At 29.8% G+C, this 14,893-nt stretch overlaps 2 protein-coding genes across 3 annotated transcripts in view; both read right to left on the reverse strand.

The window, feature by feature from the left end:
* The window catches only part of LOC109326639 (gamma-soluble NSF attachment protein-like), an 8,349-nt gene extending 5,769 nt beyond the window's left edge, over positions 1-2,580 (reverse strand). Inside the window, exons 1-6 of the mRNA XM_019559349.1 lie at positions 2,481-2,580; positions 2,385-2,449; positions 1,567-1,634; positions 1,349-1,433; positions 1,050-1,208; positions 48-185 (exon numbers count right to left, since the gene is read on the reverse strand). Coding sequence (XP_019414894.1) covers positions 48-185; positions 1,050-1,208; positions 1,349-1,433; positions 1,567-1,634; positions 2,385-2,431 — 497 coding nt within the window. The 5' untranslated portion in view covers positions 2,432-2,449; positions 2,481-2,580. The remainder of the gene's footprint in view (positions 1-47; positions 186-1,049; positions 1,209-1,348; positions 1,434-1,566; positions 1,635-2,384; positions 2,450-2,480) is intronic.
* Positions 11,438-12,205, reverse strand: LOC109327127 (ENHANCER OF AG-4 protein 2-like). 2 transcript variants are annotated; one of them, XM_019560173.1, is made up of 2 exons: positions 12,004-12,205; positions 11,438-11,937 (listed from the first exon to the last, which is right to left on the reverse strand). In XM_019560173.1, exons 1-2 carry the CDS (start codon positions 12,125-12,127, stop codon positions 11,675-11,677), a joined length of 387 nt encoding a protein of 128 aa, XP_019415718.1. In that variant the 5' UTR covers positions 12,128-12,205; the 3' UTR covers positions 11,438-11,674. The 2 variants fall into 2 exon arrangements, with proteins under 2 accessions (XP_019415718.1, XP_019415717.1); XM_019560172.1 differs by having other exon boundaries at positions 11,438-11,878; positions 11,912-12,205.

Consider the following 14,893-nt stretch of genomic DNA (forward strand, 5'->3'; position numbering starts at 1 on the left):
CAACATACCATCAAAATGTAAATATTCTTAATTTTCACAAAACTTACTTCTCAAGTTTTATATAAACAGTAGCGGTAGCACGATATAGATCGAAGGCCATTTGTTCTTTGTCATCATCTTCAAGAATTGTACAAGCATCTGTATATAGCTGAATAGCTTCATCAGGCAAGGTATCCGCCAAAGCACTGCATAGAGCAAATGTTATGAAACATTTGGTGGTAATAATAGAGATAGCTAGATTATTAAATTCTTAATAGACTTTACTATGTATCCAGATGCAATATATACATTGATTATTCTTTGTTGCATACAGCATGTGAAGTACAACGTCTTGATCAGATGAGATAAAATACTAGGGTAATCATGATGTATTAAATTTAGCAGACTTATATAGTTGCTTTCTAATTCATTACTATAAGGTCAAATCATTTCATTTGTACTAATCATTAGCTGAAATAAAAGAGTCCTAGTGCATGAGGCTCCCATCAGGTGGGGTCTGGGGAGGTACATTTATGTAGCCTTACCCCCATAAGCGGAGAAATTGTTTACAGGATTTGAACTCAGGTCACAAGGCAACATGCGCAAAGGCTCACCCTCGATCATTAACCGAAACTAATAATAGATGTTAAATTCGTTTTGTTATAGAAAGAGAATTTATTAGAGAGAATGGAGGGAAACACACAGCTATAATAAAGGATAAGAAATCCTCCAAAATAGAAAAGGAAACATATCTAAAATGGAAAAATCCTTGAAACAGCTAAAAGCAGCAAACCAAAGAAAGATCATAAACACAATCCTATACCAAAGCAAGTTGAGGGCTAGAGAAACACCCCTATAAAATTAAGCATCGTTCACTAACCAAATACACCAAAAGACTCCATAAACACACTCTACAATGAGGTTTTAATCTTATCCTCCTTTATTTTACCAAATAATAGATGCAACTTGATTACCGTGGAATTAAAAAAATGCCAATGATTAATCGGTTACTTAGAATAATAACAAATACTGAATGCAACTTCAAAGAAAGAGGGTAAACGGTTGTTTACCGGGCTCCCTTTTCGAGAGCATCTGATGCAGGCTGTGATCTCCCACACTCTATGTACAATTCAGATGCCCTTCTGTAGAAGTCCCCAACTTCTTTCCAGTTGCTTAGTTCCTTTGCCTGAGTAGCAGCAGATTCCATGTGCTTGGCTGCATCCCAAGGCCTGGTTTACTTGTCAAGGAAAGATAAAGAGAAATGGTTTAACGTGGCAACACAATGAGTTATAAATAAGAACATGATCATTTCTTTTCATTAATATAATAAAAGGAAGAACAATATGATAATAAAATAAGATAAGGATACGAAGAAAGCATCTCTTGTCCTTTCGAAGCTTTCTCGTATGCTGTTTTGGCTTTCTCATAGTCCTTGGCAACTCTAAAAGCATTAGCTACAGCAGAATAAGAGTTAATCAGATTCACTACCGTACTTCATTTTCCGCTTAAATTTCAGTTTGATAGACTTGCTGCAGCTACATTATTTGCACAAACAATCAAATAATTAGAAATAATTGAATATTTTACCAGCCTGCTCATAAAGAACAGTAGCACTTTTCCAATCTGCACTCCACCTTGTGAGACTCAGTGTTGTTCTAAATCAAAAGAAAAAAGAGAAACAAATCACAACAGCACTAATATGCTTCTGCATCCAAAAACTTCACCACAAGTTAATCATATTGAGAATAAGAAGTAAATATTCTGATTCACTCATAATAGTTAAAAAAAGAGAGAAAGAAGATGGCATCAAAGTGAACTCATTTTAGTTTCAGTTGAAATTGCAAGTTGTGATTCATTACTGTCACACATCATGATCTTAAACTGCTTTTACCGCAATTGTAAACAATCAAATATTGGTCATGATGGAATTGTAAAGACAACAAAAATAGCAATATTGCAGCCACAATTACGACGCGGTTGCAAAAACTACCAAAATCACAATATTATACGCCTCAATTGCAACAATTTCATAGAATGTCACATATGAAGTTCAAAATTTGATCAAATACCAATTCCTTAGAAGGGTATCTCCGAATCCCATAGCTAGTAATAATACCAACAGTATTTGGATCACATCATCAGATACATATACATAAAAGTGTATATTGCATAAATTATTTTGCTTTATTATAGAAATCCATAAATCATATATTCCCCTATGATCAAACACGGAAAAACCCACATGAAAAATAAAATTAAAAATCTCAACTTTCTGCAAATCCAACACAACCATTTGAATTGCAGGATACAATTTCTGATTAACGAACAAAAAAATGAAATGGGTACATAAAATATTTGATTTGCATAATAATATATGAAATCAAAGAGAGAGAGAATGAACACACAGCTTATCAGCTTTGGTAATGAACTTGTTGGGATCAGAACCTGACATGGTTATGGTTGAGTAACTAATCAAGTCTTAACCGATTCTAGTGTTGCTATTATTCAGTTTCTGCCTACAAAAACACTCACTCACTGAGTCATTGACTCGCTGACTCACTGAGTCATCTGGTTTACGAAACTCGGCTAAAAAATGCCACGCTACCACGTGCCAAAAATTTATTTCTCTAAATGAATAAGAGAAATTGAATTAATACTTTAATATTAATACATAATCACTCTAGAATTTTTACTTAGTTAGTAGTTTATATGTATGTGTAATATTTTTATTTAAAACTAGCGTGTCGACCGACACTCGGTGTTGATCGATCCGTATTCTGATTTTTTTTATATAAGTTATAAGTATAAAAAATGAAACATATAAGTTCAATAGAAAATGTAAATTTAAGAATATAAGATGTAATAATTGATATAATATATATAAAACTTTTGTAAATTTCTCGTGCATCTAATAATAATTATTGAGTTGTTGGATATATTTTTCATGTGCTATTGTTTTATATTTGGGCTGAGAAAGAGATAAGATAAAAAAGAATGTGTGAATGAGTAATAATGTATTGATAAAAAAATGAAAGCAAAATGTGGAAGTTTCTATTTATTAAGGAGAGGTTAAAAAGGATAAAAATAGAATTTAATAATTATACCATGCATGGTAGTTATTACTTATTTTGACTTTATTAATAGTATAAATAAATCAATAATTAAAACTAGAGCGGGGATTAATAGTTTAAAGATTCCTATAATATATTTTTTTGATACTTTGATTCCTATAATATTTTTATTAAAGAAGCATTCATGAATAATAGAGCTTGAGTTCATAGTTTTAAAAATTATTATAAAATTGGAAATATGTTAGATTCTCTAAATTAAAAATTGTATGAAGTAAAGGAGAGAGAGAACACCTAAGGCTTTGTTTAGGAGTGTGATTTTGGAAGGAAAATGAATGATGTTAAAAAGTCTCTCCTTATTTGGGAGTTAGATAAAGAAGATAGAAAAGTGTTGGAGTATATTTTTATAATTTCTCTATTTTTATAATGCCTCCTCCCATTTTACCTCAAGTTATATGAGGCTTCACCTCTTTAGTATGAGACAGCTTGTTCTCCTACATTGCATCTTTTTTTTTGTTACAATGGAAACTAAAGACAGCAAACAGAAAAGGAAAACGCACAGCAAAAGGTCATCTACACTCATGCACAACACCAGTGGAATCTGGTAGAAGTAGATGAGCACACCCATCCGGTGGTTGATTCTAGAACTCAAAAAATCCCTCTGCACCCTTTTTAGCAAGATAGTCGGCAACTCCATTCGCTTCACGCAAAGTATGGATAACCAGAACATTCCATTCTCTAGTCAACATCAATCTAATATCATATAGGACAGAGGCGTACCGGTGAGCCCAAGGCAAGGCGTCTGAATGATAATGCACATTGCGGTAACCCTTTTCCCACACGATAAGTAGACCATGCCTGATGCTAAGGAGCTCAGCTAGCAAAAAATCGAACCCTTATCGACAAAGATGGAGAAACCACCTAACCAAGTTCCATTTTCATTGCGGAGAAGGCCATCATAACCAATATGTTGTGTGATCTAAGCCACATATCTGACACAAGAGGAGGAAGTCACACACCACATAATTAGGGCCACCGTAGCATGGGGAAAACCAAAGTCAAGGAGAGTCATTTTAAGAAAATTCCAACAAACTTTGTCAAAGGCCTTCTCCAAATCCACTTTGAAAGCAACCACACCTTTCCTAGCCCTAGTCTTGTTAAAATAATGCATGATCTCTTGCGCCAAAATAACATTATCAGTTGTGCCACGTCCAAGGATGAAGCTGCTCTGTAAGGGACCAACAAGATCATTCAAGAAAGGTCTTAGTCTATTCACCAACACCTTGGTGATCACTTTATAAGTAACGTTACAAAGACTAATAGGGTGGAAGTCCTTAAAGGAGATAGGAGCTTCTATTTTAGTGATCAACATAATCAAAGTCTCGACTAATGAAGGGTCAAAAGATACCCTACTGAAGGCTTCTCGAACCAGCTTCCACATATCATCCCCTACAATATCCAAGTACCTCTCGTAGAAAAAAGGTTGGAACCCATCAGGGTCAGGAGCCTTAAAAGACTTCATGCTGAAAGCATCACATCTAACCTCCTCTTTGGACACTGGAGCTAAAAGCGCTTGCCTACCATTGTTGCAAAACCTAGGTAAATTCTCGATCCTGAGATCGTGGTCCATGTTGTGTGAGTGTTATAGAGACCAAAGGTGTTGTGGCATCAAATTCTGGTGCCCATTGTGACAAAGCGAGATAATGGTCGAATATCATCCAAGGACCCCCTTCCATCACCTTCATCCTATCCCATACCTGGTCAAAATTCACCATAAAGAATTCATTGGCGATATCCAAAAGTTCAAATTCACCATTGAGTTTCCATACAGCATGCAGTTTCTCCTTCATGATGCGGTACCCTAGACTTTTCCCCAACAATGTTACAATGAGCACATCCTGCCATGGCGCATTGTACTCTTTAATTATTTGATCATAAAAAACAATTGAAAGGAGAAGCCTATTCCCATCCAAAAGTTCCAACCTTGCCTTGCCCTGTGCCAAGAAATCCACATCTACACGACTAGGGGATACACCCGTGGTACCAGTCAATTTATCTTTAAAAGAAATTCTCCTTGTCGCACCAGCATCACCAATGGTTGGTGGTTTATCATATGAAACACTTAAAAGCACTCATCTCTTATTCGCAATATATTAGTACGTTTTAAAAATATTTAAGATAATAATTCAATAGCTCTCGTAGTATATCTGAAATAGCTTTCTAATGGCAAAGACTAAATTGCAAACTTCACTTTAGTTCACATTGAAGCGAACTGTATGTATAACCATTATTTGCTCTTACTTAGAGATATTATATTTAATCTTTATAAATTTGTTTCTTTAATTTTACATTTAAAACTTATATATATTTTAATTATCTACAGATTGTTTGTGTAAATAGTTCTGAACACCTTAAAATTATGGTTAAATTGTGCCACTCCAATGAAGTATGTTGAGTTATGGGTTTTAACAAAGGGTAGGTGTTAAAATTACAATTTTAGTATGCTTTACATAAAAATAAGGTAATTTAAGGGATAATTATTTCTAAAAGAAATTAATCTTGTATTGTCACTTAAGGAATAACTTTGATATGATAAAAAAAATTAAAATGTACTAGAAATTAAAAAATTTACAATGCATTTTGAATGAAGACTTATTTTGATATTTTAAAAGTCTGTGTATGTACTAATTTAATGGCTAAAAAGTCTATAAAATGATGTCAAGAGGCTTATTTCATAACACAAGTTGACCATTACTTAGTAGCATTTAACTTAAGGATTTAATATGTATACGTTGATAATATATGTGTTTTTATACAATTAGTAAATATCATTCATCATTCATATATTAACCATTAGTGACTTTCAAATAAAAGCAATATAAATCAATGGTAGATGATATACTGATAGTGCAAAAAACTATAAATTTTAAATCTTTAAGTTAATGGAACTATGAAATAACATAAAAAAAAATTTTCCCTAGATGAGTCATGACTGTTTTATAAGTAGAAAAGTTAATCTTTATAAAGAAAAAAGAAATGTTTATTTTAGAATAAATGCTTTTACGACTTTGTTTAAAGAAATTAAAAATTAATTTTATTTTGGAAAATCATATATTTAACATCTCTATAACTTCTAGACTTGAAATTTCAATATTAATGTACTCATATTTATAGATGGCAAAAGGGCAAAGCCCGCGGGCCAACCCCAATAGTTTGCAATTTTTTGCGGATAGAGATAGAAATTTTGTTCATTTATCTGTTTTATCCTGCCCGTTTGCCTGCAATGCCCGCGAGTATTTCTATTGGGCAATGCAGGCGGCCCGCGGGCATGTTCTAAGAGAAAAAAATATGAAAAATTCAAATAGCGTATGATATGATGTGATTTAATGTCTCAAAAAATTATAATATAATATAATTTGTTCAATTTCATATAAAATATCAAAGTTTTTTAAAAAATAACTCATGTCACAAAGCTTATTAAGTGTGATGGTGAGGACGAAGGACTTAAGGAACGGAGAGGAAGGGTTGTGAGTTTGAGTCTCACCATCAATAAAAAGAGAGTTACAAGGTGATTTGATGGTGTGAAAGAGGTTGAGGATTTGAGTTTCACCCACAACAAAAATACTAACATAATAATAATTGTCCATCAAAAAAACTTCTAGGTGCATTCTTCATTCTCCTTCATTATTTATTTTACCACTTTTGGGACATTTTTCCTCATGCTAAAGATGTCTCAAGTCTATTTTGAAATGATGCCAAAAATGACATGGCACTAATACTCTCACCCAAATTCTTTCTTAATAAAAAATGCTCTAATTTTGATCTTATTTAATAGTTCTCTTAAATTTTTCTAAATTCCCAAGTAAAAAATCACTATTTTGATCTTAGTTTACAATAAATTTTTTTACAAATTCCTGAATCACTTCTATAAAGAACTATTCCATTAAAAATGGATTTTAGGATACCAAACTAATGAAAAAGCAAAAAAGGTAGTTTCATTATATAAAAAAAATAGAGGCTAAATGTATAAGTTTTATCTATTTTCCCAATGTGTAGAGTAAACAAGTACATGGGTTGTGGGTGCAATGTAAAAATTGAAAATGGATTCTCTTCTGCACTTAAGAATCCAATGCTAAATAAAATTATGACACGTAGCTTTAATAAAATTTCAATGGTACAAATTTTAAAATATTTTTAAATAAAAAATATCATAAATGATACAATCAATATAAATACTAGACTTGGGTGTTTCATCCCTTAAAAAATAGTTTAATGTTTGAAGTAAAATTCATACTCTTACCATGATTCAAAATTAGGTATCAAGTAGAGATACCATGAAAATTGAAGCACAAAACACCATTTACCTACCCTTATATTAAACTCTATACCCTTATATTAAACTCCCCAAATTCTTCACCATCTATAAATCTCATTCTCTTTCACTCTCCTTATCCCACCTCTTAAAACTCATCAACACAAAATGACTTTCAATTTCAACCAACTTCACCTAATCATCATTGCTCTTTTACTTCTCTATTCCAACATAAATTTTTCATTTGCAAGAAGATTATTATTACAAGAAACCAAGCCTTCAACAATGAATTATGGATCAACAATGAATTATGGATCATCAAAATCAACTTCAATTTCTCAACCCAATGTACTAATTGCACCACTTCTCCAAAACCCACCATTTTTTATTCCTAACCCTTTGCTACCAACACTTCCAAATATGCCACCTTTCCAACTTCCAACACTACCACCTCTACCCAAATTGCCACCATTACCCATTATTCCATTTATGCCTAATATACCATCTATCATTCCTTCTTTTCCTTCTAACCCAATTGGATCTTCTTCCACTTCAACTATGGCACATCCACCTCATGGAGATAATGTAACACCATGAACTCAACAAATGCAATCAATAAAACTTGTTGTGAGGATTAATTTATTTTATATTATATTTCTAAGTACTTTAATTAGCATCTCTAGTAGTGGCAATCTTTTAAGAGTAGATTGCATACAACAAATTGGTCTTGTATTAATAATGATGGAAAATAATTCATTTCTTGAGTTTATGTTTACCAAGGTGCAACTGTTCAGTTTGATTTTTAGTATAATTCAATAACTTGTTAGTATAATTTAACTACAATCAATAAAACATATTAGTATAATTCAATAACTAAAAAGAACGGTCATCAAACCGGACAGGATATTAGTATAGTGGTATAACGGTTCAACTGTTGATTTACTAATTAAGTCGTATACCGGTGAAGTTAGATATATATATATAGGAGGGATTCGTTTACACTCAAGTTAAGTTACATTAGTTACACTCAATCTCAGTCATTCATTTTCTTAAATCTAACGGACCAAATGGGTAAATGCAATAAATGATGAGAGAGAAAAAAAAAATCTTAAATAACTTATTGCATTCACTCATTTGGTCCGTTAGATTGAAGAAAATGAAAGACTGAGATTGAGTGTAATTAGTATAAACAAAACTTAGGTGTAAACGAATATTTCCTCATATATATATATATATAATATATTAACATTAATTTTGAAAAATCAATAAAAAACCAATAAATTTTTTTCATTAAAAAAATTAATTTTAAATAAAAATCGGCCGGTACGGGTTCAATTGAAAATCAGTCGGTATAACCAGTTTTGACCAATATAATTGCATGATCAATATAATTATTGTATCATATTAGCATTGGGGCCGGTTGAACCGGCCGGCAAGAACAAATTTTTATAACATTAGGTTCAATTTAGTTTAGTTCATGTTGAATTTTTGTGTGAATTGTGCCAATTATGAATGATTCCCTCCAGTTGAATAATTTGTTTGTTTTTAAAAAAAAATCTTACAACACTTCAAACTATAACTATACTCTATAAGGCATTATTGTTCATTTTAACATCATTTTAGCCAACAAGCTAGCATGGAGATTCCAGAATTTAAAATATATGTATAATTATATAAAGACAAACCAAAACAATTCATATATAAAAACTTGGCAAAAGACTAGTACAATAAAAATAATGCAAAATAAAAATTATGAAAATATTGAATATTAATCAAACTGAAATAATGAAAAATAAAGCAGAAGTTTTCAAATTGATTTAATCCTACCAATTTCAGAGTTAAAATTGAATTGCTTAATTCCATAATAATAAGATAAGTTATAGCATTTTATTGTATGTTCATAATAATTCAAACAAACTTTAAACCCTCACCTCTTTCATTTAATATTAATATTTATATGAATATTAAACCACTTTAAAATATTTACTAGTTGTTAAAATATATTATGGTGTTTTGGATTAATATTATATTGAACTGATAATTAGTTTAAGTTCACTTACTTTTGTATAACAAACAATTTTTGTAAAATCATTTTTTATGATTAAAACATGTGTAAAACAGATTAGTTAATTAGATAATTAGCTAAGAGTATAGTATAATTAAGTCTCTTATTTTTTATATAGTAGGTTGGTTAATATATTTGCAATTTAAATTCATTCAAGTCAATTCATTCAATCAATGAAAATGCCCATCTTTTTTCTTACTTATTGATTTCTTATATGATATGAGAGTGATGCAATTATATATTTAGTGAGAAAAAGTTGTATTTCATCATATTATTCTTGAAGCAAATATTGCTCGTAATTCATCAATTCTTCTTTTATTATTCTTGAGCAAAAATTGCTCATAATTCATCATATTTTTCTCTTGTTAATATTGAACAAGTATTATTTATATTTCATCATATTCAAGAATTATCTAATTCTTTAGTCAAGAAACCAATATGATATTTTTGAACAATAATATCATTTGATCTTTTTTGTCTTCTTTCTATTATGTTGGTTCTTGATGAACAACATAATTAGTTTCAATTTCAATTTATTTTCTTCTAAAAAATATTCGATTTCTTCTATTAATTCTCTTAGCACAACCTTGCTAGTTCCATGTGTTATATTTCGAAGAATTCTTCTATCTCTTAAAATTTCTTATTTTCAAAATTCTCTTTTGGTTGTCATTCTATAATATCTTGCTTACAAGTTTTTAAACATGGATCTTGCTGCTCGTAATAATATTTGGCAAGAGTTCCACGCAACACAACCCATTCTTCAAGATGTCTCGTGACAATTAATGGACCTCTTCTGGTAGTAGAAAAGAGCTGAACTGGAGTGATAATAAATTTGGTCCTACATTTCATTCAATGATCAAAAATATTATGCAGAACTTAAGTTGCAAGTCTTCTAAGTTCTAACAAAGGCTTTGGAGTATTCTCCATTTAATCATCTTTGCCCAACTTGAGAGTTGTCAACATCCACTCTCCAGCTTGAGGGGTGTTGAACTATATTTTGGTATTTTAAGTGAATATTGTAATGAATTAGTAATTAGTTTAAAATTACTTCCCTTTTGCATAATAAACAATAATTGTAAACTCAATTTTCATAATTAAAACATGTGTAAAATATATATTAATTAGTTAGGAGTTAAGTAGAGTTGAATCTCTATTAACTTAACCCCACAAGTAAAATTACTACTTTTAAATTTCCTCAAATGATTATTTCTAGAATTTAAACTAATGCTATTTAAATCACAAGCCAAAAACCATAATGTTGCCATATGATTTTAAAATTCAGAATATTTTCATGTCCATTTTGCATCTGAGTCCAACTCCTCCATATGAGATATTTTTTCTTTTATTTTAATTTTTTATTGAAAAATAACTTTAAATTACATCCATTAAAACTTGATTTATGTTATATGTCGTAATCCTTATCCAACTGTCCAGTGGATCTTAATTCTTTTGCATCTTGATTTTCCTTTATTCTACAAAGAATTTTTTGAATAATTGATCACTATTATGGATTCAACCAAGGACTAATTCATAAATCAACTTTTATGGGTAGAAAATTAGTAAAAAAAAAAACATAACTTATAGGAAAAGAACTATTTAACTACTCTATTTTGGAGCTTTGTGGTACAAGAGTAAATTTTTATCTTCACATTTATTTAGATCAAAAAAATATCCGATGCTATGTTTTTACTTGCTGCTAAATTAATGAATTGAGAAGGAAAATGACAAACATAAATGATGATAATTCACCAACAATTAATCAACTAACAGAATTTATTAGACTTCATGAAAACAAGACAAAGTTTTAAAAGTACATGAACTCTAGTAGTAACTAGTAAGGAACTATAATCAAGCTAATCCCAAACAAACCAACAAGGTTCTATCTAGTACCGGAGATAAAAGTTTTTATTTTCAATAACAAAAATATTATTTCATCATAATTAAAAGAATAAGAATATCATAACATCTTATGTTTTCATTTATTTTTGAAGCAGTTGACTCTTCGACATAAACTAACAACAAGAAAGTAGCAACATTTCCATACAACTATTATTTTTTAGTACAACATACAACTTAATAATAGACTACATACCTAAATTAAACCATACAACAAACTTAATAAACTACAAACCTAAATCATACAACTTTTTTGTTTTGTTGGTAGAACCATACAACTTATTTTACATTATGTATGGATCAGAAACACAACCTCTTTCATAGCATGCAACTTGTTAGTCCATGAAAACATGGTTACACAGGTGGTGATGGAACAATGCCAGGAATATCAAAAGGAGGGAAAGAAAATGGAGGAAAAGGGAGTGGTGGAATCATAGGAACATCATAGGGTGGTGGAAATGGAAGTCCTCCAACTGGTGGTTGCATTGGCCATGGAAATGGAAATGGAAAAAGTGGTAATGGATGTTTCTCATCTTTTACTCCCATACCCATCTTTGCTTTGTTGTTATTAACCTTCTTGCTAGGTTTTGCAGCTTCATTTCCTTCTACATTTTCACTTGTAAATACTACTTCATTCTCATCATTTGGCTTTTTATTGTTCTTGCTTGGATCTGCATGTTCAGTTTCAATTACTACTTGTTTGTCTTCATTTGATGGATTCTTGAGTTGTCTAGCATTGCTTAGTGTAACATGGTTGTTGATGATTACTGCAACCAGATAAAGGAGAAACATAAGATTGAAGGTCATGTTTGAGAGAGATTTTAGAGGAAGAAAAGAGAGGTTCTATATGTTGCTTATATTTTTCTGAGAAACTCATAGATGCAAGTATATATATATATATATATATAAATAAAAGGAGAGAAGAGTGTAGAAATATAAGTGAGAAAATGTTACTTACTCATCATAAAATTGTGATTAATGTATTAAAATGTGATTATGATTGTAATTAAAGTTGTGGTTATTGTTATTTGTGATTGTTTTCATTATAGTTGGTTGTAATGTGGGTTGATATTATTAAATTTAACTTTGTCTAATATAATCTAAATGTAGTCTAATATAATCACACTATTATTGCAATATAATACAGTTGTAATGGGGTGAACATCTTCTATCTAAAAAGTGTATCACTTCATGTGTGATTGCTTGTGATCGGTCAGAAAAACACTTAATTATTAAATTTTTAACTTAAATACATTTTTCGATCAATAGTTTATATATTTACTACTATACTAAGTGTATTCTCTAACTTTTTTGGGTAAGAAACTAAACTTTTCTGGGGCTCGTAGCTGCTGCTCTCAATAAATATCGCTCTCAGAATCAAATCATCGACCTTAAAGATCCAATAGAGTCTTACACAACTAGACCAACGATTTCTCAGTAAATATATTGTTATATGTGAGAGTACTATTTGGTTATGTTATAGGGTGATGATGTTGTTGCAGACTATGAAACATTGCAACTTAAAACAATAGTTTGACCTAGTCTCGAACTCCTAGACTAGGTAGTTATTTATTTATTCCTTAGGTGTCAGTCATAATAATGAATTTATATAGGGACAGAATAATAGTGAAACCTCTAATAACTTTATGAGAGAACTCAATTATCTACTATATTTGGCCATGCAATAATACAATAACTTATGAAAGTAAAGAAATGTGAGAAAATCTTACTTTACTGTTAACAAATCAGTCTAATTAAAAATTTCACATGCATGGACACAGAATATCTTCTCGATCAAATTAACATTCTAATAATTTAATATATTTTTTGGATACTTGTGATGGTAGACAACTATTCACTATATAAAAAAAATTCAAAATGTGTTAAATTATTATTTTTAATAATATTTAAATGTATGTAAGTTATCATTCAACCATGATACTAGGCAGTTAAAAGAAAGAATGATTAAGAAAAATAGAATAGAAATTGATATGATTTTTTTAGATGTCTGGTATTACAGAAAATAGAAAGAAATTAAGGTGAAAAGAATAGTTTCAATAAAAAAAAAATTAAAAATGTTAGCCTATTACTTTTCCTTTTTCAAATTCTAATGAGTTTATAGTCATGGTTATAACTTGAGCAACTAGTTGTATAAAAAGAATCAAACTTATAAAAATAACTTCAAACATTTTCATGCTATCATCTAAAAAGGTTAAAAGACATTAGAAATAAATTAATTATTTTAATAATATCACCAGTAGGAAAAAGAGAAAAGTTGTAATTTGATTTACATTATATTTGGTTTAAGTAAAAAATGAGTAGAATAAAAGTTGAACAAAATAAATATAATAAAAAATGATTGAATTTTTAATTGTATGATATGAAAGAAAAATATATATATTGGTGAATTGGAAATATTTAACAACAAAAAAATAAGCTTTATTAAACAACAATTAATGTAGAATTCCCACATTAAGTTAAGGGCACATATGATCATTTTGTTCATTTTAAGAAAAGGTTTTAGTGGGTCTTATTATCCTTTCTTTTTCCTTTCTTTAATTTCTTTCAAACCAAACATTAGAAAATGAGTTTTTCTTTTACTTTTTTCTTCTTGTCTATTTCTTAAACTTCACATTTAATTTTTATATGGAGATATGTAAAAGTTATATTTATAACTTACTTAGAGAATCTTCAACGATAGTCCTTAATAAAATAATGATTATATAAATAAGGATTATATGTAAATTTTGATGTCGTTCAAAGTGATATGTTCTTGTCCGTAAATAGATAATTGTTATCTAATTGTTATCTAATTTTCTTCATCCTTAAAATAATCAAAAAATGAAGAAAAAGAAAGAGAAAAACATATTAACCAACAATGAAAATGAAAAGAAAGTGCAACAACCTTATTTTCTTTGGATTCATAGATAATGACATTTCGCGACACTCGTTTGAGCGATCATTGTTAAAATTAAAAAATAGACATTTACCAACACTTGTTTGAAAAAACGATGTTAAAAGTAGACATTTAACAACGTTTGTTTGAAAAAGTACGGTTAAAAGTAAACATTCACCAACACTTATTTGAATAAATGTTGTTAAATGTAAAGATAATATTTAACAACACTTAATTAAATAAGTGCTATTAAAAGTAGACATTTAATAACACTTGTTTGAATAAGTATCGTTAAATGTAGAAAACATGTGGAACCTATTTAAGGACAAAATGTAAGTTGCACCATTGAAGTGAAAAATAAAAAAGTTGTCTAATTTACTAAAAAATATGAACAACTATAAAATAAGTTGTGAGACCCATTTAAAGATAAAATTTGGGTTGCACATCTGAGGATGCTCTTAGAGCATCTATAATGATGCAACTATATTTCCGTTCTTAAATAGACCCCAGAAACCTACTCCGCATTTATATTTCTCTCTTTTGTAACAATTTTTTTTGTTTTTAAGGTTGTCTCGCAACTTTAAGAATTGTGGTTATTTAGCTTACCATTGCGAAATAAGAACAAGAACGGTTCCTCCCTAATGATAAACTTGGACGAAGAACGTACTTATTTCGCT

This window comes from Lupinus angustifolius, chromosome LG14, assembly GCF_001865875.1.
Source record: "Lupinus angustifolius cultivar Tanjil chromosome LG14, LupAngTanjil_v1.0, whole genome shotgun sequence".
Classification (NCBI taxonomy): Eukaryota; Viridiplantae; Streptophyta; class Magnoliopsida; order Fabales; family Fabaceae; genus Lupinus; species Lupinus angustifolius.